The 25,528-nt window shown below is 40.7% G+C and overlaps 1 protein-coding gene across 8 annotated transcripts in view; it reads right to left on the minus strand.

Annotated features, from left to right (window-relative positions):
- Nucleotides 1-25,528, minus strand: part of BCAS3 (BCAS3 microtubule associated cell migration factor) — a 300,365-nt gene that overhangs the window by 237,324 nt on the left and 37,513 nt on the right. For all 8 annotated transcript variants that reach the window (XM_066563443.1, XM_066563444.1, XM_066563445.1 and 5 more), the window contains exons 10-13: nucleotides 15,186-15,262; nucleotides 13,440-13,523; nucleotides 8,001-8,171; nucleotides 1,288-1,381 (exon numbers count right to left, since the gene is read on the minus strand). In XM_066563443.1, coding sequence (XP_066419540.1) covers nucleotides 1,288-1,381; nucleotides 8,001-8,171; nucleotides 13,440-13,523; nucleotides 15,186-15,262 — 426 coding nt within the window. The remainder of the gene's footprint in view (nucleotides 1-1,287; nucleotides 1,382-8,000; nucleotides 8,172-13,439; nucleotides 13,524-15,185; nucleotides 15,263-25,528) is intronic.

Here is a 25,528-nt window from a genome sequence, read left to right on the forward strand (position 1 = left end):
ATCTCACACAGCCAAAAATAACACCACTTAAAGAAGTGTTGTGCCATTAAACACCATTTGATCTAAGTGTCACTCTCTAAGTTATTGCCATCCCAGAACCTGAGCAAACCAAAGAATCTGATCATAAAAGAAGAAAAAAATATCCTTCCTTTTGAAAAATAACAAGCTAATTTGGTTTTGCATAAACATTCTGCTGCTCTTTAAATTACACAATCCTAGAAACTCTCTTAAGGAGGCATTTAATTAATATCTATTCACCATTCTAATTTAAGCAGCTGTATTTATTTCATTTATTTATTTCATTTAATTAGCATTGCTCCACTTTAGATATCATCCTTCTTCCAGAGCACAAAGCAAAATGACTGTTCTGGAACTGAGGATTCTCAGTTCACTGCACAGAGCTCCATGAAAAATCCCCTTCCAAGAAAACCCAGGCAGATGAGAATGCAGCTTTTCTGTCACAAAATCCCAGTGAACTGCACTGCACTGTTAAAGAGTTCTGACACAACAGATGGGGTGTCAGAATGACACCAACTGGTCAGCAAAAGTGAAAACATAAATGACAGACATTTAGTTTTATTCTCTGAAATGTGACTTCACCCTCCTGATCTTCATGGCATTTGCTTCATCTTAGAAATTGTTAATTTAGGCACTGGAAGCTGTTGATTCCCTGACCATTTCCCTGAGTGCTGCTGCAGTCAGTCAGAACCTTATTTATCTGCAGATAATGAAATGTTAATTGTCAGATTAATAAGATCAATTAATACACAAGGTTTGTAGCTGCACCTGCTGCCCACAGTGGCTGTTCATTCATAAAGAGGAAGGAGACAAACAGGTACCTTAGAGGAGTTTCTTACAAGTATTTTCAGATTTTAGTTGATTTCACTCAGGAGAGAGGGTAAGATCACAAACTCTTCATTAGCAAACAAATAATAAGTTACTTTAAAAACCAGTGAAACCATTTTATTTCTGTACTCATGGAGGACTACAATTTAACCCATGTGCTGATCCTCTGGATACCTGAGGATCACAACCATGTGATGGCAGGAATTCCTCAGCAGTGCAAGAGGGACTGAATCTCCTCTCTCTCACCACAGTAAAAGAGTTGCTACAGTTTGAAATTTCCAGAAAAGACAAATTTGAAATTTCCAGAAAAGACAAATTACACATCCAACATTCCACAGAGCGGGTCACCTGCAGTGTCCCAGTGGGACCAGCCAGGGGACACATTCCCATGGCATTTCCTGCCTTGTTTACATCCATCCCAAAACCAGAGGCATCTCTTACCACTGGGGTTGAAGGCCATGCAGCAAATGGGCTTCTCATGGGCAGGGAAATGGGCCACGATGCCATCGCTGTCCGAGTCCTCGCTCACCAGCACCTGGGGACAGAACAGAGCCCAGGTCAGGGGACAAACACTGCAGAGGGAAAATCCCATTTACTGACCCATGGAAATCCCTGTTTATCTCCCCCTTTCACTGTAAAAGCTGATTTTCTGGTACAGCAAACTGGCCTTTGCAGATTCCAATTCAGGTATGTTCATCCCCCGTACTAACCAAGTACTGCAAAATAAAAGCCAAAAATACCAACCATAAAAGAACCTTCACCACTCAAAAATTGAATGCAACACTCAGGGCTCCTTTCTCAGCACCTGATGTGTGTCACTGCCTGTGTCAGAAAGGACAGAACTGGCTTTGGGAACACACAAGGAAACAACACTTGCTTGTGCGTGGAAAGATGAAAAAATATTCTTCCTCTTCTTAAAATCAGCAGGAAAAAATAAATCCTTTAGGAACAGAGAAAAGTGCTTTTTTAAATCACCAATCTACTGAAATCTTCAGGACTTGTCAGGTCCTCCCCCTGCTTTTCTGCACTGCACTTGGGGATAACAAATATCACTTTTTCTAATTCCAACACTACAAAGAAAGGAGGAAAAAATTTGACTTAACTGCAACATCAACCAAATGTCCCTCACAAAGATGCCACCAAAGCAAAGCCTGGTTCCCACCACAGTTCAGAGCTTGCACAGCTTTAAATCCCAGCATGATTTCCCTTTTTACAGAACTTCAGGAAATCAAAACGATGCTGATACAACACCCGGTGCTTTAGGGACATCAAACCAGCTCCTCCAGCCAGGGGAGGCTTCAGTGCCCCTGCAAACAGCAGAGTTGGGAATTTTTCCTGGAAATCCAAGCAGAGGGACAATTTCCCTAATAACACCCACAGGGCTGTCAGAGAGCTCAAGGGAAGCAGCTCTTTCTCCCTCCCAGAGCCTGCAGAGCCCACAGGAATCCCAAGGCTGGAATTTTTTTCCTCCCAAACAGGCTCCCCTCTCCAAGGTAGTGGCCTCTCACCACTCTGCTAAAAAACCTTCCAGAGCCTCTCACTGCGAAAGGTTCAGAATTCCCAGCATGGCTCTGGTGACCACAGAGCTCCAGCAGGATCCTCCTTGCAGAGCTCCCAGCAAGAGACCAACACTGAGAATTCTCTACCAAGGCTCCTCCTGAACGAGCTCTCAGCTGCTCCTGATGCCCAAAAATATTTTATCAAGAGTGCAACAGGATTTTCCCCAAACCTGCCCAGCCAAAGAGCCCGTGGCTGGGTGTGCTGAGCCAAACCAGCTCCTAAAGCAGCTCTGTTACAGCAGAACTCTGTATTTATCGAAGATTTATCAAATAAATTTATCAAAGATTCATCAAATCATCTTTATCTCACCCTAAAAGAGGAGACAAAGCACGGAGGGCAGTGGTGCATTTACTACCCCAGCAGTGTTTGCTGCCAGGGCAGGGCAGAACTGCAGCCAGAGCCTTTTCCTCCTGTGCCATATTTTCCTTCCTCTGTGGTATTTTCTGTTCTGCTGAGCAGAAGCCACTCATAATTATGACTTTAATTATTTTAATCTTTAAAGGCAAATTACACCACTTATCCCAGTGGAGACATGTTTTTAAATAAAACATGAAAGTAACACAAATAAAAATGGACCCAAATCTAATCAAGCAGCTCCTACTCTTAATACAATTAAGAAAAGAGTAATCCCATCATCATAAAAACCAATAGGTTTGGCAATAATTAGAAATATGAATATTGTATAACAAATATTTGCTGTTACACTTGAGATCCCCAATGCTTTAAAGAGCTGGAGTTTGATTCACAAAGAGCCTCCCCCAAGTTACAGCCAAGGTCAAACTTCAGTGGAAAGGGGCTAAAAGTGATAGATCTGTGGCATTAACTACTGCACTCCTTTTAATAGAATCCAGCATAAACTCAAACCAGCCTCACGCTCAGCCTGAACCATTTATCTGAGACAAAAATGTCTTCTTGACAAAAACCAGATCTCCTTTAATAAAAGTGAGGCAGACAGTATTATGCTCTGAGGGAATCCTGTTGCTCTTTTTATATTTATATATAAAAAGAATTCTTCTGTAATACATGGAGATATAAAAAGTGAAGAAAATTGAGGCCAAATCTCTGAGCATCAGGACATCACATCAGCCTTTGCCAAAGCTGCTCCTAAAATAAAAGCCCTGGTGTTAATGACCAGTGGAATTATGGCTCTACTTAAAGTTTTATTATTGAATATGCTTCACTCTCTGAGCTTCTTTTTGCTTCAGACCAAAATTTCACAACAATTCCTGCTCCTGATAAGCATCTTGATTTGGTTCAATTGCCATCAGCTCCTCACCAAATGAAAATGAACTTTGGAAACTGTGGCTGCTTTTTTCTTGAAAATTCCCCTTTAATGCAATAAAAAGTTAACAGGGAACAGGAAAAAAAGAAAAGCCCTGATCACATTTTCAAACATAAACAGATCAACATCTTATCTTATTTTGCTGAGCTGTTTTGCAAATATTGCCTCCAATATTGCTGAGTTGTGGATGAGATTCCCTCAAGCACGAGCCCAGTTTTGGGTTTTGAACCGGCCACATCTTCCTCTGTCAGCCAAGTGCTGGATGTTGAACAGATTTACATTCTGCCCCAAAACTGGTGACTTTTGAGCAAGGTCATTATTGCAACCTGCACGTGGGTGGCCCAGTGGATGAATTAATTAAGAATACAGAAACAAAGGTCGAAAGAAAATAATTTTTCTTTCAAACCCAAGCCAATAAAGCCTTACACGTTTAATTCCAATTACTGAAAAAGAAGACATCTGTACAGCTTTAGGTTTATCCATTTCAACTAATTAAGGGATTCAAATAAATAGTCCTTCCATCTAACTGAAAAGTTTGCTAACACTTCATTAGAAGGAAGTTTAAACAAGCACACAACCTTGTTAACATATTTTGGTTTACCACAAAGTTACTTGGGCATCTCGATAATTATTTTTATTCCTTTTACAAATATCTCCTGACAGCCAATGTCAATAATTCTGCATTCCTCTGCATTTATTTAATTACCTCATAATTCAAATTTTCTTAAAGTAGCACCAATTCTGAAAGTAGGAGCTATCACATAAACAACTGCTGGGGATGAGAGTTTACTACAGTATCTACATTCATAAGGTTTATTAAAAATACTTTCCCTGCAGATTTAATCCTGCAAGATTACATTAGGAGAGTTCTTTGCTCTTAAATTGTGGATTTCTCTGTGGTGAGTTTGCATTTCAGCCTCTGCCATGGCAGCACAGGGCAGTGAATGAGACACATCGAGCTCCCTCTCACATCCCTCATATTTCATGACTTTGAAATGGGAGAAATTATTAAAAATTAGTGAAAATTATAGTTAGTCCTCCTGGTTTGTGTCCAAAACATGTCCCTTCATCATCCTCCTGGCACAGAAATTGTTATATTTGTACATATGCACAGAGCAGCTCAGTCCATCTTTAGAACCTGCATGCTGTGCTTGAAATAACTGAAAAAGTAATGGGATCATTAAATTGCAAGACTTTAGACACAATTATGTAAAAAAAAAAAAAAGCTTCCCCACTCAAAAAAAAGTTCTTATTTCTCCTCCAAAATGATGTATTTGCCTGCCTTAGATTTATTGCTCTCTTCCATTTTCTTTCACTTTTTAAAACAGATCTTTATTTTTTTTTCTGTACCTTATCTTACAGGCATATTTTATTACTTGGAAAATGGATCTTTCACTGCAACACCCAAATTCTTAGTCAGGTTGTGCAGGTGATAGAAATCTTTACTGACCTGAAGGAGGTGAGGTATTTATTTCACATTAGGAGGGCACTGATGATAGGAAGAAAATTCCTCCCTGCTTCTGAAACTGCCCTCAGCTGTGACAAGGCTGGAACCCGTGTGAGCACACACCAGCCCCTGCTGAATGGGATTCAGGGCTTTCCCAGGGCTCATTTAGCCCAGAAAATATTTGGTTGGATTTTTAAATTCAGGGTTTCTCAGTGAGAGGAGGAAGAGCCTGATGGGCACAGCCATGGGCATCCCAGAGCAGGCACCTCAAACCAGCAGGGAAGGTTTGTTGATTCCACTCAGAACTCTTCTTTCCATGGATCTGAAAACTGGGGGGATAAAACAAGGAAAAATCCTTTCAATGAGAATGGTCCAGCACTGAACAGGAGCTCCCCCACAGGAAAGTGGAGTCCCCATCCCTGGGAGAATTCAAAAAATGAGCAAATTTGGCAATTTGGTTTCATGGGAATGGCAGGATTCAGTCAAAGGCTGGACTTGATGATCCTGCAGGTCTTTTCTAAACGTGCTGATTCTGTGAATCTGTGATTCTCTAAAGCAACAACTCCAGAAAAACCCCTGAAAACAGGCAGTGACCCTAAAGCAGAGGGTTTTACAGGGCTTGGCATCACCAGCCTGCCCCAGCACCCCTCCATCTCAGCCGAAGTGGGGTTGGAGCTCAGGTCACCACTCCCAGATTTTCCACAGGAGAGTAAAACAAACCCGAAATTGTGGGCGTGAGGAGCTCACGTGCTGCAGCCCAGGGCAGCCACCCTGAGCTCAGTGACATTGTCCCCTGTGCTGAAACACCTCCCTGAATGCTGCCCCAAGCCCAGCCTGCACCAGCAGGGCCATCCTCACTGGATTCCCTGCAGGGATTCTCCCTGCAGGCTCCTGGGACACGCCAAGATCCCTGCCAAAAGCAGCATCTGCCAGCTCCCAGCTGCACAAAAGCCCACAAAAAGTGCCACAGCCACTGCAGCCAGAGCTGGAGGCACAGGAGAAGGCTCAGAGCACCAGGAGCACCCAGGACACCCCTCACAGGAGAAGGTTCTGGACTGGCAGTGTGGAATAACCATGCACAAAGTGCATTTCTTTCTTTTGAATCAGCTTTCTTTTTGCCAGAGGGACATTTCAGTAAGAAATAATTGTTTAAAAAATCTCCTGCACCATGAAAATCTAACAAGGCAGAAGAAAAGTTATTTTCTTTTTTCCTGGAAATAAACATAATTCTGAAAGCAAATTGCAGCACTGGAAATAAATTATATAATTTAACAGCATTTAAAAACTTCAGATCACAAAATATAAATGCAATATACACAATTAGGATACCCAACTTCCTAGAGGTTCAAGACAAAACTTATTTTCCTAGAGCTGATGGCTTATTTATGTTAGAGCAGCAGGCTTTGGACAAGACAAACGTTATCATTTTTACAGCTCCTCTCCTGGAGTGCCCTTTAGGCTTTGATAGCTCCCTACTATTGTTAGGGTCAGAGGACAGGTTCATAAAACCTCTAAATCATATATAACAAGCCTTAAAAACCTAAGATCTATCATTTTTTTCCCCCTAGGCCTATGCAGAAGAATCAAAGCACAGACAGCAACCAGCAGAAATAATGGCCACATTAAACAGCTTCATCAGAAATTTATGAAGTCAAATTTGTCTTTTTTTTTCTTTCCTTATAGCATATGAAGAGCCAAGAAATTATTTTTTTTCCTGGAAACAAAAACAAATCCCAGAATTATTTTAAAACCTGACTATAAGATCCTAAATTTTTTTTTCCATTATCTTCTTTATTTCAATTTTGGAAGAAAATGTCTATAGTGTTTTATGAACAATTCCCTTTCAATGCAACATTCCTTGGCTAAATACTTCCAAAATTAATTCTCAGGGAACGACCATAACAAAGCTTTTCTTTGTTTTGTTTTGTTTTTTCAAGTAAAAGATTTTATTTTCCTGTCAAGAAAAAAAAAAAAAAAATAACTTGGCTAAAGATTTGACTTCTGATGTGTCCTTAATACCTCACTAACTTACCTGCAATGGGCTTCATAAAGATAGGGGAAAACAAGGAAAAAACTGAAGGGTTTTTTTGCTTTAAATTCAATAAATGTGACCATGAGAAAAAAAAAATCTCACGGACTAGTTACAGAATAATGAACTGTGTGGGAGTTCTGCATAAACACTGAATCCAGGACCAGCCACTTGAAAATTAAATGAGTGGTAGAAACAAACAAAAAACGACATGGATATCTTCCCTGCCATAAAGACAGGAAAATCCAGCAAGTTAAAAATTGTCTGATAGTGGTGTGGAGTTTGTAACAAATGATTCTTCCTGATGCACTGCACTGTGTATTGGTATATACAGTAAATTTACTCTGTTATTATAAAACAGTGCAAATGCCTCACAAACAGCATTGTGCTCCACTGCATTTGGGATTTACAGAAAATTATAACTTCTACACTTCACACCCAACTTCTCCCATCATTTATTTAGCCTGGAATTCAACAATTCCCCCATTCCCAAAGAAGCCCACATTCCAGCCCCGTTCTGTATTAATAAATATCATTAGACTCCATCTCCACTGATCAGCATCAATCAATGTCAATTAGGAACAAGTGTTGGGGAGACAAAATGTGACACTTCACACTTGATCTTGTCAAAGCTCTTGTCACATAAATAAGCTGCAAGGACAATATATATTTTGGCTGCATTTCAGTCCCCAACAGGATTTTATCCCAGCTCTGTGCTGTCTGTAAAACTCCCGCCCCGGCCAAACTCCGGTTTATTCTTCACTCCCATCAGCACACAAAGGATTTCCCTGGCACTGGGGTGGCCATGCAGGCTCTGGCTGCGGGCACACCGGTACCTGTCCCTCTGCCACCGTCTCGGTGTCGATGATGGTGACAATGCCAGGCACCAGGGGACTCCTGCGCAGGTTGCTGTGAGCCAGGATTTCCTCCTCGGTGGCGCCCGACGGCAGCGTCCCCGTCAGCTGGGTCACCACCTTCCCCACCATGGTCAGCCCAGTCTTTATTGTCTGCAAAAAAAAAAAAAGGAAAAAAAACTCCTTCAAATGGTGTTGAGGGCTGTGCTGTGGCTGCAGCTCAGATTCCTTCTGGAAGTGGATTTTTTTAGGAGTGGGGTATCAGCTGCAAAAGGCTGCAACAAAACAGCCTGGAAAAATCTGGAGTCCTGGCAAATGGAAGAATTCACCTTTCTCTTGGAAGTCAATTATGCCAGAGCATTATTGAAAGAAGTATTTTAATGTTCAAATAATAAATGTGTTTGTACTTTAAGTACAAACTCCAGTGCTAGGGGTTTTTTAACTTTGATTTTAGTTACTCCCATAGCATGCATGGTCAGAAGGATCAAAGACGAGGCCACGATGAGTGTGAGGAGGGCACTGCTCACACAAAATACAAACAGCCCCTAAAGCTCATAGAGCTTTGTCTTCTGCACAGTGCAAGAGACCAAGAATTTGTCTTTTGCTACATTTGACACACTCATTTTTTTCCTCAATAATTAAACATTAAAACTAAATATGAGACTCAAATCCAGGAAAATTAAAAATGCCACCCTCGAGGTCCTGGAACTCCCAGGCACGTCCCAGCACAAGGGATGGGACTTTCCAGGCTCTGCATGTTTCCCAGACAGGGGTTTGAAAACACATTCACTGCACCAGTTTTTAGCAGCTAAAGATGCTGAAGATTATTTTTATTTTGCTTTATTTTATTTGGAGAAAGAGGGAGAGTAGACACAGTAGGAGAGATGCAGACTGAAAGATAAACAAGCCCAACTACAACTTTAAATATTTTCTCCTTGAACCAAGGACTGTGCCTTATTTGCCTGTAAAGAATTGAGCAGATTTATTATGCAATATAAATAAAAAATAGCGAAAGAGATCAGAATGGAATGACACTGTAACAAGCCAATTCTTAACTAAAAAGACAAGCTAAGCTGCCTGCTAAATTGAAAAGGAAAAAATGTCCAGATCCCAGGCTGAAACCAAGAAGCAGCCACAAATCAATTGCAACTGCTTTGTTTAGTGCTAAAATCTCAAACTGCAGTGATTAGAAAACACATTAGTGTTCATCAATTAGCAGCCAAACGTTTGTTTTAATAATTCATGGGAAACGACTTACACAAAGTCTGTTAGTGTGCTGTCAGGAAAGCCTCTGAAGGGCCAACAGCAGCAGGCGCCACACGGTATCGATGGCCATGGCCAGCCAGGAAGGCTGATTAACCTCTGAGATGCCTCTGCTGATGGACTCACCCCATTACTGCTAATGGAGATACTTCCACTTAAAATCGAGCCAGGCCTTTAGCACAGCAATGGCTTTGGGGGTTTAAAGTCTTTAGTAATATCCTGCCATTTGTTTCTTGTTATTTCTTTTTATACCCGGCTACGGCAGAGGAGAATAAAACGGGTTTTAACAGTGGTGAACTCAGGAGGCTGGGAGAGGTAACATAAAGCAGATATTGACAGCTGAGGAATAAACCTAAAATAGCCCCAGTGCCATCACAGGGATGCATTCCAGCTCTCCTGGCAAAAACTGACAAGGCAGTTTTTTGGCCAATAGCTAAAATCCTAGAAAATGATTCGTTCTCAGTTTATAAAGCAGGGAGGAGAAAGCAGTAAATGCTACATGGCAAAATACCTGGGCAGGGGAAGAGGCTAAAAACTGTAACTGGCCTGTTTTAGAAAATATCTTCAATATTTATAATGAGAGCAATGGGATGGCAAAGCACCAACCATAAACTGACAGCTCTCTAGAAGGCAGTGACCAGCGTGGGGGCTGCAGAGGCAGAGGTGTGCAGAGATGTGGCCAAGGCCATTAGCTCAGAAATATCAGGGCACAACCATTACAGCACTTACTGCCCTGCGCTGTTGTGTATATTTGCAAAAACTTCTGGGGTAATCTTTAACCTTTCCCATGCCATATCAGCTGTCCCCTCCATCCATTAGGGCTAATGACCTTGCTCTCACATAAGCTGTTAGTCCTCATTAAGAAGTTATCAGGTAACAAGAGAAAACAGATGCAGCCTTTGCTAAATCACTTTACCAGTACAGGATTAAAAGATACGGAGAAGGAATCAAGCAAAGGAGTTATGAGGTGAGAAGGACTTGGTTTATAATTTGATGTGAGACATGTGACAGAGCAAATACATTTTAAATGAAATAAATGGGTTCAAGTTTGCACTGTCCCAGTCCCTTTGTCACTGATGGGAACTTGCCAGTGAAGTCTGCTGCTAAATTAAATTAAAATACTTGATCCAGTTTCTTTTGTAACCAGCGATCCACAGTGTGCAGAAACACACATTATTTATATGCTCATGTGTACCCTATCTACTTCAAAATGTGACTGTTCACATCTATTTGAATATAAAGAAATACATGTATTTAATTAAAATACATATATACCCTCATACCTCATTTAATTGAGAAGTAAGTACAACTTTAATTAGATGAAAAGAATTAAAATGCACGATTCAATGCCTGTTAGGATGCTTTGTTCCAACAAAGGCCTTGAATCCTTTTAGTGACAACACATTGTTCCTGTTTTTCATAATAAATACATTTTATATGATCTATTTGACTGCAAATGAAAAACCTATAGAAAGCAGAAAGAGACATCAAAAAGATCAGCCTTGGGTGTCAACACAGTGAGGCTGAGCCTCACACTCAGTTTGAACAAAGGGATAATAGGGTTTATTCTGAAAGAAATTCCATGTCCATGCCACTGCTTCTTCAACTGAAAAGAATCTTTATCCCATGGAAGGGACTCTCCTGTCTGCATGCACTGAGTGCATTCTACACCACCTCTAAGGAATGATACTTTCATTTTTCCAAACACATCCATTTTTATCTGCACCCCTCATTAATCCAAATGTGAATCTTGACACATTTTTCTGCTTCCCAAAATTTTCTGCTTGGTCAAGTGACAGAAACTGCCAGAGCTTTTAGAACATGAACACTCAGAAAGCCACCAACATAATCACAACTTTGACCTCGGTGATTTTGGTGAACAGGGACCCTCTCAAATAACTCCCAAGTTATTTGATTAAGGAGGAAATTTATTTGCTGCACCAAGATCAGCAGCTCCCATTGAGGACAAACCCCTGGCCCCACCAGGACATGGTTCAGCAAAGGAAAAACCATTACAGAAAATATTCTGTGCTGCCACCAAGACCTTCTAGAGAGGATCTGAAAGGCAATTCTCCAAAGTGACCCTGCTGAAAGCTCTCAGGTCTCCTTCTCTTTCATACCCGGGTTCTTTCCCTTCAGTAGAAAATTGGAAGCCAACCAGAGAAAAGGCTGTAACCCAAGGTAACCTGGCAAAACAAGAACTTTAATGGAACCACTTCTGAACCAAAAAGCAGCACTGCAGGGAAAAGGAAAGGACATCCACTTCACAAAAAGCTGCTCCTGCACTAATCAAAGCAAAGAATTACAAACCCCTGCAGCTGATAGGACACAACAGCATAAATAGAGGTTCATAAATGAAGAGTTAAATAAGGAAGGAGTGAATTGATGGCCAGGCAATGAAATGGAGCAACAGATATATGGAGCATCTATGTGCCAGCAAGAAAGTTCAGCCCTGCAGTTATCAGAGCTGAAAACCTGCTAGAGAGCAAGCCAAGACTCAATGAAATCACTAATAAATTAAACATTGCAGATTTATTGTGGCATGCTCATGGATAACAAATTAATACACTAAGGCTGAGACACTCCTCAAGAGCCAAATCATGCAAATATTTAAAACTATATTAGTATTAATCTTGTCTATTACAGTAACATCCAACAGGCAGGAGCATGAGCAATGTGCTGTGCAAATACAGAGCAGCAGCAGCCCGTGCCCTGGGGATTATCCCTTTTCCTAACTCTCACTGGGAGTTTATCTCTGTACAGAGGCTAACAATCTTTTCTTTCCTATGATTATAAACACATTTTATCTTCAGTATCTACTCACATGATGCAATAGCACTACTTCAGTGTGATAAACTCAGCTTAACAGCAGAATTTTTGGATTATGATCCCTTGCTAGCACTACTCAGCAGGGAAGGCCATCAGCTGCAGTGATCTGTTTGCAGGATTTTGCCACATCTGATCCAAACTGCGGCTGATCACACTAAGCCACTCAGTTTTTCAAACTTATCTGTGCTATAAAAAAGATGTTCAGGATGCTGGGATTGAAGGAATTTCCCTCCACACCTCTTTAACTGTGCTGATGGTGAAAGTACACAGAGATCCAGCAAATCACCTCAGGAGAGGAGCAATTCCAGCTCCCCTCAACAACATAAAAAGCTGTGATTTTTCTCCTTCCCTGGCCACACAGTGATTGTGCTGGACTGTGTTTGTTTTTCTGTTTTCTTTTCACATGAGCTGGCCTGCCCTATGTCTCTCTCTGTGGCTTCTCCTAACTGTTGTTTTCCTCGGTGCCACTGAGCCCTCTGTCCCACGCTGTCATTTCATTCCTATTATTAGGTTTGTTTTGTTGCACATATCAGAAATGAAAAGGCTGGTGGTTACAAGGGAAGCTTGTAATCAGCACCGAGTTCACCCTACGGTGCCAAAACTCACTCTGTGTGTGTGTGTGTGAGAAAAAGAAATTGTTGTTGCAGCAAGGAAAGGAGCTGGGAGGGAGACAGTGAAACAAAAGTTGTGCTCGGCCTTGTTTAAGATTTTTCCAAGCCATGAGCTTCTTTTGATACTACAAAACCCCAGACATGTCTCTGAAAACAGAGGGATTTTATAACATCATCTGAAGTGCAAAAACGAGGCAATGGAACCTATATGTAAACAGTCATTAATAAGCTCTAACCTTCAAAGAAGGTAATTAATTAGCTCCAGTACTGTGCTGTCACCCTTCAGAGAGAGCAAAACGTATAATGGGGGTGTGATGGAGTCCAAAGAGCAGCAGGCACTTGTAAAGTCACTTTTCATGATGCTAAAAGACTAATAATTCACAATGTTGATTTCTAATCATATAAACTTGTGCCACTAGGAACAGCCATTATACAAATCCATCCCACTGTCACTTCCCTCTAATGTAAATAGCTGTTTGTAATAAATGAAATTTCTGAAAATCAGTTCAGAACCAGAACTGGTTTGTGGAAAGCTACAGTGAGTCAGAGCTCTGCAGGATGGGGAGGGCAGGCACGGTGCTGCTGCTGCTGCTGCAGGGCTCTCAGCGTGCTCTCCTCTCTGGGAAGGGAGGGGGTGATGACACACAGCCCAATTCAGCAGGGAAACCTCATAATTATGTTGCAGGAGCAGCTCTCCCAGGGCAGATGATGGACTCACTTTGGCAGCACTAATGACTGTGGCAGTGTAAGACTGAATGTTGTCTCCACAGGCTCCACCACGGGACTGATGGCATCGGATCAGCTACAAGAAGAAAGACAGCAACCAAGTCACTACTATTAAACTCCACAAACCCATAAGCCATTACAGAGCTCTTATTTATCATGTACAGTGGTGTGTTTTTTCCTACAAACAGCAAAAAGCCCTGCTGAGACACTTAACCCCTTTTTATAATCTTCTGGGTGCCACCCAGACTGTCGCGTCCCCCGCTCCAGTTTTCAATTACCAGATGAGTACTCACTAAGAATTCATAAACTTTGAAATGGTGGGATTTTTGGTCTGGCAGCAATACCACAAATAAATTTAAATAAATATAATCAAAAGCTTTAGCCATGTATATGTAACATTAAATATCAGCCATTCTAAGAATGCAAGTGTGGCTTTCCCCTCCTTTTTATGACGAGCAAGCAAAGAAATGACAAAGGAAAAGAGTTGTTTGAAACTTTGCATTTAACAGATTAAAGGAATGTACATGGGGTTTGCTTTTTATTGCCTGCCTTCAAAATCAAAACAAGACTCTTGTACCTGCCATCACCCTACAAAAGTAGGTTTTGCCTTTGAACCCCAAGTAACAATAGAATCTGTGCTTCTATGCAAAATTAGGAAAAAATATAGGTATTTGTTGCTTGCATGCAAAACACGTTGCTTGTTGAACTATTCGAGCTAAAGAAAATTTAAAATTGCTGTAAAATGTATTTGTTTCTAAAGGCTTTTCTGTCCTGCTTATATTTAAATATCTAAATAAAAATACCTAAACTAGGGAAAGCCCCCAGTGAATTTACCTGGGGACACACAAGCCATTTAAATTCCCCTGGTGATCCAATTCTTTTGCTGGTATTTTGGCAGCAATACTTTTTAAATCCCATGCTGAGCAGGGTTAGCTCTTCCAGCATGAGCAAGGTGTGGCACTAAAGGGAAAGGCAGGTTTGAATTTGGGAAGAAATCATCTGTGCTGGAGGAGATGTAACAGCAAATCGATTTCTAAAATCTGCCTCTGGTAATTCCTGCCTCAGCTCTAGAAACAGCTTCTCCAGTCACAGGTGGAAGGGAGAAAAAACATCTGCTTTGAAATAAAATTAAGGCATTAGGAGCCGAATTCAGGCTTCACTTCAAGCTTTACATACACAACCACTCCTCTGGGTAAAAGCAATGATCATTTCTTTGCTTGGGAATCGATTTTCTTTGTCTCTAGAAAGAAGAAAAAAGTCTAAAATTTTTCTTTTTTTTCTTGGAGCTCAGCTTTCTCAAAGCTGTTCAAAAGTGGCCAATTTAATGCTGTTTTCTAAGCTACAGAGTGCATTGCTCTGAGTGTTGGCTCAGACAAACCAGGCTCTGTCCAGACTCAGTTTCCCCAAAGAGAATTTAGGAAGTGTTTTTTTGCCTACCTTCAGAAGTGTCTGTAATTAAATGCTTTAAACTTTTAGAGCACAGAATGGGTTGATTATTGTGTTACCTCACTGAAAACACATGGTGATGGCTGTCTTCTCTGCCTTCCTTAAACTGAGATTAAATCAAACGTGCAAAGTAAAGATCTAATATTTTAAAATACTTAGGACTGTCATTTTAATGCAACTCCTCTTACAGACTTTCTTTTGCACACAGCTTTTTCCTGAGACCTTTTCTTTTCTTTTTCTCACTATACATACAAAGTTTAGAGGAATTTTTTGATCTCAAACCCCTCCTTACCTTGTTTTCTGCATAAGCAAGCCAACGGCTTCCAAGAGCAATAGGATTCATGTTTGGCCCTGGACAAGGATAGCAGCCTGCAAAGTTTAAAAAGGCAACATTAAGAAATATCTTAATGACCTCTTCCAAAGAATTTTATTTATTGCCAAGAAAACAAAAAGTCTAAACAAAAGCCTTGCAGTTGCTAATATCACTCAGTGGATGCTTGCATTTTTGTTTCTAGAGATAAGGCTGTGGTTAGAGGAGCTATTTTGAACATTTAATTATGTGTAAATATTCATTTCTCCTTTTGTTTGCATTTTAAAGCCATTTTGATACAAAAATTACATTCTGGGGTGAGGGAGTGGTGATGTTTGACTCGATTGGTTTTGCATCTTCACAATTTAATAAATTTTATTTGATTGACACCTTTCTGTTGGTGAACAGCTCAATCACTTCAACCTCTTCTGCATTTTTACTGTATGAAAGGATGAATTGTGCTCTTGGTTTCAGTTTTAGTAATTCTATATACAAACCCTCAGTCTTTCAAAATGCTCTTGCTTTTGATTTTACCAATTCTCTAGACAAGCCCTCAGTCTCTCCATATACTTTTGCACAAACTTAACTTTACACAGTGTGAAAATTCGTAATTCCCTTAAATTGGTGGCAATATTTCCACTGTTCACTTTATATTATCATTAAAAATAGATTTATACATATGGATAAAAATGAACATAGAAAAGAGAATTATTCCTGAGGATTTAAACATGAAAATACCTGTTAGACAAAATAGCTGTGAATGAAAACATGGAAAGGCTTAAAATTAATCACATTAAATGGCATTTCATATATAAAGTTCTTAAAATATGTATTTTTCTAATATAAGTAAAATAATTCTTTTATAAATAAAATAATTTGTATTTGTACAAATACAAAATACATTTGTATTTTAAAATAAGCATTTTTTACATGAAAAAATAAGGAGGGAAGAACAAGGGGAAGGAGGAGGCTATCAAGCAAATGGTTAATCTCAGTTTTCATCAGTTCTTAGGCTAATACAGTCAATTTAGCAATTTAAACCCTCTCACTGATTGGCCAAGAAACAAAATATTGAAGACCTTACAGACATGTGTGTCTGATTTGAAGGAGCCCTGGGCAGCTGCTGCTGTATCCTGGGCTGAGGGAGCGCAGACAAACTGCATTTCAGAACACATCCAACACAACTTTTATTCAGTGTATTGCATAAAATCCTAATAAAAAATAAACCCCAAACCCAGCCAGTGAAGCTTTTTATTTTCTGAATCTCTGATGTGAGACTCTGACCCTGCTCTGCACCCACAGAAGGGAAAAGAACCCGATATCCACAAATGTCCAGCTCTGTTCCAGCAGGCTCCAGTGGAGTCCAGAACATTTCCTGAGCACAGCAGAACTTCCAGAAGGGGACAGGTTTTATTTCCCACACCTGCAAAGCAGCAAGGAGCAGTGTGGGAGGTGTTAGCACCTTTCTGGAACGTTCCATGGACATTTGACAACTCTTTGGATGCGGGTTTGGGCCGCCGAGATAAACAAGCCTGGATTTCATTTTCCAGAGCAGAGCACGGAGGGAATTGCAAAATTCCAAAGATCACAGTGAGCTGCTTGAAAGGTCAGAAAGGAAGGGAAGGAGAGAATGAATCCACCCAGTTAAACCCAGAATGAATCCACCCAGTTAAACCCAGAATGAATCCACCCAGTTAAACCCATCTCAGGCAGGACCCAGGCAGGGTTTGTGAGCCCTTATCGCCGGCCCGATCTCAGGAAGGAAAACGAATTCTGAAGAGATGATGCCACAATTGTTATTGCATTCCAGGAGTGCATAAAATGTGGGTAGCCAGAGCCTCTTAAGGAACAAAGCAAGCAAAAAAAAAAGGTTGTAAATACAGCCCTGGGTTGTAAATACAAACGTGTTCTTCCGATGACATTATAGATCAGGAGCGCCGAGGTTTTAATGCCGACTTCTGCCTCGGCAGCTCTTATCTGGGTCAGGAAAGGAATTCAGGTCCCCCAAACCTTTCTTTTACCTTCCCTTTTATGTATAAAATACAGCACTAAAAGTTGCCAGATGATAACCCTTGTCATGTAAATCTCTACAGCGACTTCAGAACCAGTGACTTGCCTTTCCCAAATTCCTAACATCCCTGCAGGAGAAAACTACAGGAGTCTCAGCAATTCATAGCAAAAAACCAAGTCCTGCTTGGAAAAGGGAACGGTTCTCAATTATTTCAATGAACTGAAGCCATTGAAGAACTGCAAGAAGAATTGTTCAAATCCAAAACTGATCACTGCACAGAGGAGTTACTTGGAAAAGCTGGGACTGCCCTCCCCAAACGCACTGCCCGTGGCTTGTCTCATGAACTGGGCTCAGTCAATCAGACTCCACACACAAATCAACCAATTCTAAGAATAAACTCCACAAAGGTCAACAATTCAGCTCGGTCCTAAACTCTACTCTCCGATACGAAAAACAGCGTAAAAAAAAGGAGCTATTTCCTCCCTTTCTTTTCTTTGCAAGTCTTTGCATTTTGGAAACTTGCAGCAGCACGAGGATAAACAAAGGGTTATACTTTATGGGAAGGAAAAGCAAATTGTTTTTCTGCTTTCCAAAAAAACAGCTGGAGTCAGCAGAACATCATCTATGAGGCAAATGAAAAGACAGACACGGCGTGACCCATCGAGCTGGGCCATCCAATCCTCAGCAGCCCCACTCTCTTAAAGATTAACTTCTATTTCTACCAGACTTCAAAACAACAGAGGAAAAAGCCATTCTAAGCAATAACAGCAGCAACTTGAGCATGTTTACAATAGGAATGAACATAATGAGAATGCAGAACTAACTGTCAAGAAGACCAAAGTTTCCAAGTTTTAATGACAGCATGGAGAGGTCATCCAAGAAAGGATCACTCAGGGAAAGTCCTTCCAAAAGTGCAGCAAACCAAGCAAGTACTAAAAAAATATCTGATCTTAGAACCAGCTTAACTGGACCCATCACTCACAAAGATATAGGTGAAAACCTACTGGAAACTACTTCACAACTTTTGAGTACACACAGTTATCTTCTGCCTCTGTGCAGAGGAAATGAGAACGTCAAAGCTGGGAAAAAAGGAAGAAAAATTGCATTTTGAAAATCAGAATGCAAATCCAAGTTCTTCTGCTAATTTTCTCAAGTTCCTACACCCAAAAATTCCAACTGGTGCTGCCTCAAGGAACAGTGAGGAATAAAAAACGGGGCTTGGCTAAGGACACCCTGGGACTCACATCCTGTGCCTCGGTTTTCCCACTTCCAAAATGTAAATGTTAGCTATAGCCCCATAAGTAAATTTTTCAGTGTTAAATTTCTCTGTTTCTTCCCTTTTTAAAAAAATAACTGGGTTATAAAATTATAACTGCAATAAGGATACAGTTTGTGATTACTGGCATTCAAAAAAGCATTAAACTTACTTGTTGCTGTGCTGATTTTATATATTTCATTTTACTGAGAATACAGGAATCCCACATTACCTGAAGCTCTCCAAAGAGCTACACAAATATTTGCTTTGTGAGTGAGCAAAGAGAAGGTTTATTTATTTTCCATTTATTTCCATTAATTTTAATTATTACCCTTATGGTAATGATCAAAAATCTCTACCACCCTCTGGAGACTCAAATCCATAAGCCCATAATAAACCAAATCATCTCCTCAACTCAGCTTTGAAAATTCACACAAATATCCCCTCCTCTGACTCTGGATCTTTCCATCAGTCTTGAGCTCCTGCAAGAAACCCAAGGCTCCAGTGCTTTCCTTGAATTGTTTTCCAAACGCTGATCCTGGATCTTCAGTGATGGCAATGTCAACGCAAAGGGAGCAGCCAAGAGGAGAACAGCAACACATTCCTGTCCTCTCCCTTGTCCTTTAAACAACCAGCCCACAGGGAAAGCTCTGCCCAGAGGAGCGGAGTCTTTGCAGGCTGTGTCAGCCACAACAGAGCAGGGCCGATAAATCACCCAACACAGCACTAATAAAACCTGAACCACTCCCACTGGGGCAGCTCTTCAGCATCTCCAAGCTTCTTCATCAAATCAAGATTTAAAGGAGATACAGGAATACAATATTCTCTCCAGAAAAACCTGATGTTAACAGTCAGAACTTGTCTCAGCTATTTTCAGTTTGCAGAACGATGCACTCAGAACTCCCTACCCACAGCACAGTTTCATTTCTTTCTCAAGCCTCACTAAAACACACTGGAAAATGACATCTGATAAACTATTGCAAATTAATACATGAATTAATAAAGCTGAGGGAATGAAAAAGCCAAATCAGAATCACCTAACTTTGCCTTCTTTCGAGCACATCCCATCATGTTCATCTTAAGACACTACTGGTCGATTTTTAATTTCACAGCACATTATAAGAACTTTATTCCCTACAACAATATTTATAGTACAGAAAAAAAAAAATCTGGCTTCGGTATTTTCCAGACTTTCATCCCCTGTATCTTGACTTTGTTCTTACTTTTTAATGAAAAACATTTTAAGTTCTTTTCTGTCTTGTTTCAGTCATTTTCCCCTATCAGTTTTCCAATTAAACTCTATTTTCCAGCATTTTCACTGCTTTCTTTTCCCCAATTCTCTCCAGTTTCCTTTGCAGTGGTCCATGCTCATCCTTTTTCATAACTAATGTTGATGTATTGTTTCCTAGGGGGGCATTTGAATGGACATGTCACACCTTGTACCTGTGAGGAACCCATTCCAGAGGTTTTATTTCAAGCTGAGGGGATGGGCAGTTATTAATACAAAAGCCTTTTAGGATTTTGTCTCTAATCCCAAACTAAGGCAGGTCCCAGGGAATGCCATGAAGGCAGGGATTCCCAGGCTCACCTCCATCCTAAAGAAACCTTCTGGAGGAAGAAGGATTTTTCTGTTCAGTGCCTGGCAAGGTTCATTAAAGATGACATATGGCAGCTGAAGTGTCCAGTGGTTTTAAACAGCTTTTCTAAACAAATTCCAAAAGAAGTAACTCATTTCAACAGAAATTCTTTGCCTTTAATCATTCAAAGGACTTGCTGGATTATCACTTCCAAAATCAGTGAAGCAGGGCCATTGTGTATTTTTAAATAAATAGCTCCAAGAAGCCACTGAAGTGATGCTACTTCTCTAATAATCAATCTGCAATTCTTTTGTGGCTCTTATGAAACACAGAGCTCTCCATAGGAATGGAATCACAAAACTCCATCCTTAATTCCTGCAGTGCAGAGCAGCCAGCAAGCAGATCCATGGCAGAGAGCACAGAGAGGGAATATGCAATAAATAATGGGTAGAGTGATACTGCTGTAGCAAAAAGCTTTGTTTATTACAAGGAAAACAAATCATATAAGTTGTTTTATCTAATATTTTTTTTTGGTTGGTTGTTTTGTTGGTTTTTTTAGCAAACCAATTTTTTTGTTGTTTATAAACTGTATAAAGCAATATTGTTTATAAATTCCTCTGGGTTCCTTCTAGATGAAAGGCCCTGTGTAAATGTTATTACTCTCACACTGTCACATACTTTCCAAAACTCTTCTATTGTTCTTGTACTTCCTTCTGTTTAAGTATCACCCATAAAATTGAGTAAAAGAGCAAAGAGCAGGATGGACCTACTGAGAAATCAGGTTTGCCACCCAGGGCCTTTTTTTCTTACTTATTTATTATTATTATTAAATTATTATCATCATTATTACTACAGAGGTCTCCTTCCCTGCCACTCTACCATGGCAGTTTGAAGCATCTGCACTTTGATGGTCCCAGTGGGTCCCTCCCAGTTCACAAATTCCATCATTTTATGACTTTACTGTTACTCCACAGGTCCAAGCACAATCCCAGAGCTTTTTCTAAAAATATCAGTGGTCTTCCATATTCATTAGGCCTTGCTGTTTAATTTAGCACCAATTTGATTGATTTCAGGGCAATGTTTAATCTCAGGTTTACTTTCTTATTTTCTTCAGACTTGGACAGTGACAAATAATAAAAGTTGCCACTGAGGTTGTTGTTTCTGTGCAGGACAACGTCAGATGGCTTTGTTTGCCCTTTAACATTAAGGATTTGGGTGCTTTAGATAAAAATAACTTATATAGAAACAAAGAGCACTTCCTGTTTTACATCTAATTTGTAAAACTGTCGGAGCCTGGAGATATGACAGACAGACATCTTGGGGACTGAGGCCTCTGTTGTGGCTTTATGCAGCTTTTTTGTTGTATTTACATTTTCCTGCAGTGGAGCAAAACCTCCTGCAAGCACCAAAGCTGCTTGTTCCCATAAATCCACCACTGTGCCATAAAGACCTCTCTGAAAAGTGTTTCAGCATTATCCTGGAATGGTGAGACACTGGTTCCCACAGCCAGGAAAGAAACACTCTTATAAATAATGCTGTTAAAAAGAAAAAGGAAAATTAAATCAACATTTCCCAGGGAAAAACACCATCGAGGGGTAGGTGCTCATATAAATGTGGGTGCATGAAAAGTCAAAGTGCTTATAGCAATCCCCAGGGACATACTTGGCTCTTCTTCACTGATCAAGAAAATCCTGTGACTCAGGAGCTCCCTCCCCACCTGCCCTGAGGACTTTCGATCAGGGCTGGTCCCCCACAGACAAAGGAATCCTGGCAATGATTACCCCGTGTGGGACAACAGGAGAAACGCCCTCAGCTCAGAGGGAAACACACACAGCTTCTGGAAGAATGTGACTCTTCAGGCATTAAACCTCCTCATAGGACACCCAATGTTTTCACTTGAAAGTCAAGAGCTCAAACTGCTTCCTGTGAGCCCGACAGGGAAAGGAATTCCAACAGAAATGTCCAAAAAAGCCTTGAAGATTTCCAGACCTGCCCTGTGACAAACTGAAACCACCAAATTGTTCCTTGTGTGTGAATGTGAGAGCAAACAGCAATCCCAAATCCAAAGTGCAGATCAGAGCATCCAACACCACTTGCTTTGGGGGTTTATTCACTTGGAGAGGTGCAGGGCATTCAACATCCACAGACTGATTTTGGCTTGTGGTGAGGAGCCTCTCCAGAATTTCTATACCATAAACTACTCTGACTAAAATCTGCAAAATTACCTCAGGGCTCTACAGAACAGCATCAATAGAAACGTGGTGCCAGCTAATGGCTGCAGTAAATGTCTCCATCCCTGGGGAACCCTGGATGGAGAATATATCAATCTGAGGAGTGAAGGGCCAGGGAGGCTGAGCAGGAGCTCCTCAGCAGACACAGGGATGATGCCACGTGCATGATGTTATCTGGGAGCATCTCTACTCAGCCCAGGGGGTGGGCAGGATGCTCTTTATGGAGAAGGAAAGGATCCATCAGGCCATATTCATCATCAGCAGTGTTGCACTAAGTAAGCAGTTTTGGGGTGAGGAGCACTGATGGAATAGAAATCAATGGAATTCAGCTTTTCTGCAGCTTTTCTTTAGAGCAAAGTAGGGGCAAAAAAAGCCTGAGCATCCCTTTGGTTTCTGTGCATCCCTTTGGTTTCTGTGCATCCCTTTGGTTTCTGTGCATCCCTTTGGTTTCTGTGCATCCCTTTGGTTTCTGTGCATCCCTTTGGTTTCTGATCCTTCAGGCACATGCAGAAAAGGCTCTGAAGGAAATCTGAACTGAACCACAATAAAACTCTGAGCTATTCAAGAATCTGAACCACAATAAAACTCTGAGCTATTCAAGAATCTATTTAAAATCCACACCTTGACACACACACTAGTAAAGGAAACACATTTTTAACATAAGCATCAAATGTTTTTTGTTTTGTTTTTTTTTTAGTTTGGCCACATGAGCACCTGAACCAGTGCAGGATGTGAAATCCCTGCTGGGCTTTCTCCTCCCCTTGGTGTCTTTTCTGAGGGAAAGAAGCTGGCTCCAAGCACCAGGAGAGCAGTGATGGATGGAAGTGACTGCCATGAGACTGATGTTCTGCCTTCTCCTAGCAGACATTTGAAAATCAGAACACCCCACAGGGTAGATTAGGGGATATCCTGGTAATTTTTCTACAATGGTTACAGCATGTTTTCCCTCCACGTTTAAGCACCTGTCTTAAATTCCCTCTCCCAGTCTGGAGCACCTGTACACTGAGGTTTTGTTACAAAAGGCACAAATAAAACATTCTGGCTCCCTGCCATCCAAGTCAAATCAGCACATTTCCACATAATCCCAAGCAGGGCAAAACAAAGGTTGGTTCTATGTCAAACTTGCTCAGGAAAAATCAGGAAATGCAGGAGTTAAAACATTCCAACAGCAGCACGAACTTGTCCATCTACATCCTGAATATTTTATGGCATATTTATTGTAACAATATATTAAGCTACACATCCAACCACAAAAACAAAAACAGAAAGACAAACACTCCTCATGTGCACAGCAGCTGCATTAGCATTTCTGAGGAACTTCAGAATTCCTGACACTGCTTTTAATTGGACATTCTGCATTTCATTTCTAAGTATAAATAACCAACAAAACAGACCAGAGCTCCTGCTTCATGTTTGTCTCAGTGAGGTCCTAAGGCTCCCACACCACTTAGGGATGGAAGATGGGAGTTCCACACCAAATCTTCTTGAAAATAAAGATTTTCTTTTCTCTAAAAGTAACACAAAACCCTTCAAAGAGTCAGTGATCCTCAGCAATATTCCTGCCCTTTGTGCCCTCCCTTCTGACCAAACCCAGTCACAGAATCTTTTTCATGCTGTCACACACTCTGGGCAGGCAGTGGCACCCTCACAGCTGAGGTGCACCAGTGTGGGCAGGACACAGGCTGCCCCAACAATGCAAACAAAAAGGCTGCCAAGACCTTTTCCTCAGCTTCCTTTTCAAAGATTTCTATATTTTAATTGATACTGGCACTGTCCTTTAATAACTTTTTTCAAAGGCACAGCCAAAGAAGGCAGTGGTGGCCAGTTGGCTGCCTCCCAGAACTGCCTGCAGCTAACAGGGAGCTCATTTCCATCCCACTGCAAACACAGCACAGGAGTTTAAGCCTTTAAAGATGCGCTCTCAGGCCCAGGAGATCTCAGCACATGAAATGGGGAAGCTCAGACAAAAGCTCTGCTGTGTCCTGACGTGCCAGGGCACAGCACCTGCCTGGGAGCAGGATCCAGGAATGGCTGAGCTTGGGATCCTCAGCACAGGTCCCAGAACCCCTAAATCCAGGGGAAAAGCACAGCTCTGCCCACTCACAGCATGGCACTGCCAGAGGGAAGGGCTGTGCTGGCTCCAGCTCTGGCAGCATCCTAAATGCCCCAAAAATGAGCTTGTCCTTAATTAAACCAGAGGAAAGTCTCAGAAAATCTTGAATTTCTCATATTAAAAAGCTGCACAGTTGGAGAAATACACTGGCATTAGTGATATTTTAGGAATTTTTAGACTTTCTAAAAAATAATTTTTTCATTCCTCCAAAAGTTTTAATTTATCCTCTTTAAATTCCACAGCTGCTTCACAAAAGGCCAATCAAAGTTATGTTAAGAACCAAATATCCCTGCTTCTCAAAATTAACTTCAGGACATTCATTTTTAAAAATAAGTTGCAGTATCTTAAAAAACCCAATAAAATAACTCCAAAGATTCCCAGAATACACATTTAACTGAGGGGTTTTCTTTACTTTTGGTATAAAATAAAGCAAGGCCTGTACCCTAATTCTTTTTGATGAAATAAAAGGGAGTGATGAATAGGACAGAAATAAGTCCTTTCCCATTTGGATCTTGTCACTGAACCCCAGCAGATTCCCAGTATCTCACATCCATGGATAGGAAGAAACTGACACCTATTGGCAACTTTAATATTACTGCATGAAGCTGCTTTCCCTCAAACTATAACAAAACCAGCTTCTCCTAAGGAGATTTTTCTATAAAGACAGAGATAATATAAAAAAAATTAAATTTTTATAATTATGGCTGAAAATACATCCACAAAAAGGCAGACTCTTTTTAAATAATAAAACTTTGACATTTCCAAAGTAGATTATGAACTGTAAAGGCATATTAAAAACCCAATGTGCCTAAGGAACAAACCAATACAAACAGTGGGTAATCACTTCTGATGTGGGTTTAATTGCTGCTGATGTGATAACTGCAACTCCCACCTGAGGCTTTTACACATATTTGTGCAAAATTAACAAAAGAATTGCTCAGCTACTGATGGATGGCAGTGTGGGTGCCCTTTACTATTAGCTACAGCAATAATAAATATAGAGAAGAGTTAAATTTTCACAGAAAAGCATTTGGGTTTGGTTTGTTTTTTTCCTAAACAAGTTTTCCTGAAGCTCGAAATTATTAATTGAAACCTGCTTTGAGGATTTAAAAATAAAGAAACAAAAAGATCTTTTCTG

The sequence above is a fragment of the Molothrus aeneus genome, chromosome 20 (assembly GCF_037042795.1).
Source record: "Molothrus aeneus isolate 106 chromosome 20, BPBGC_Maene_1.0, whole genome shotgun sequence".
NCBI classification, from domain to species: domain Eukaryota; kingdom Metazoa; phylum Chordata; class Aves; order Passeriformes; family Icteridae; genus Molothrus; species Molothrus aeneus.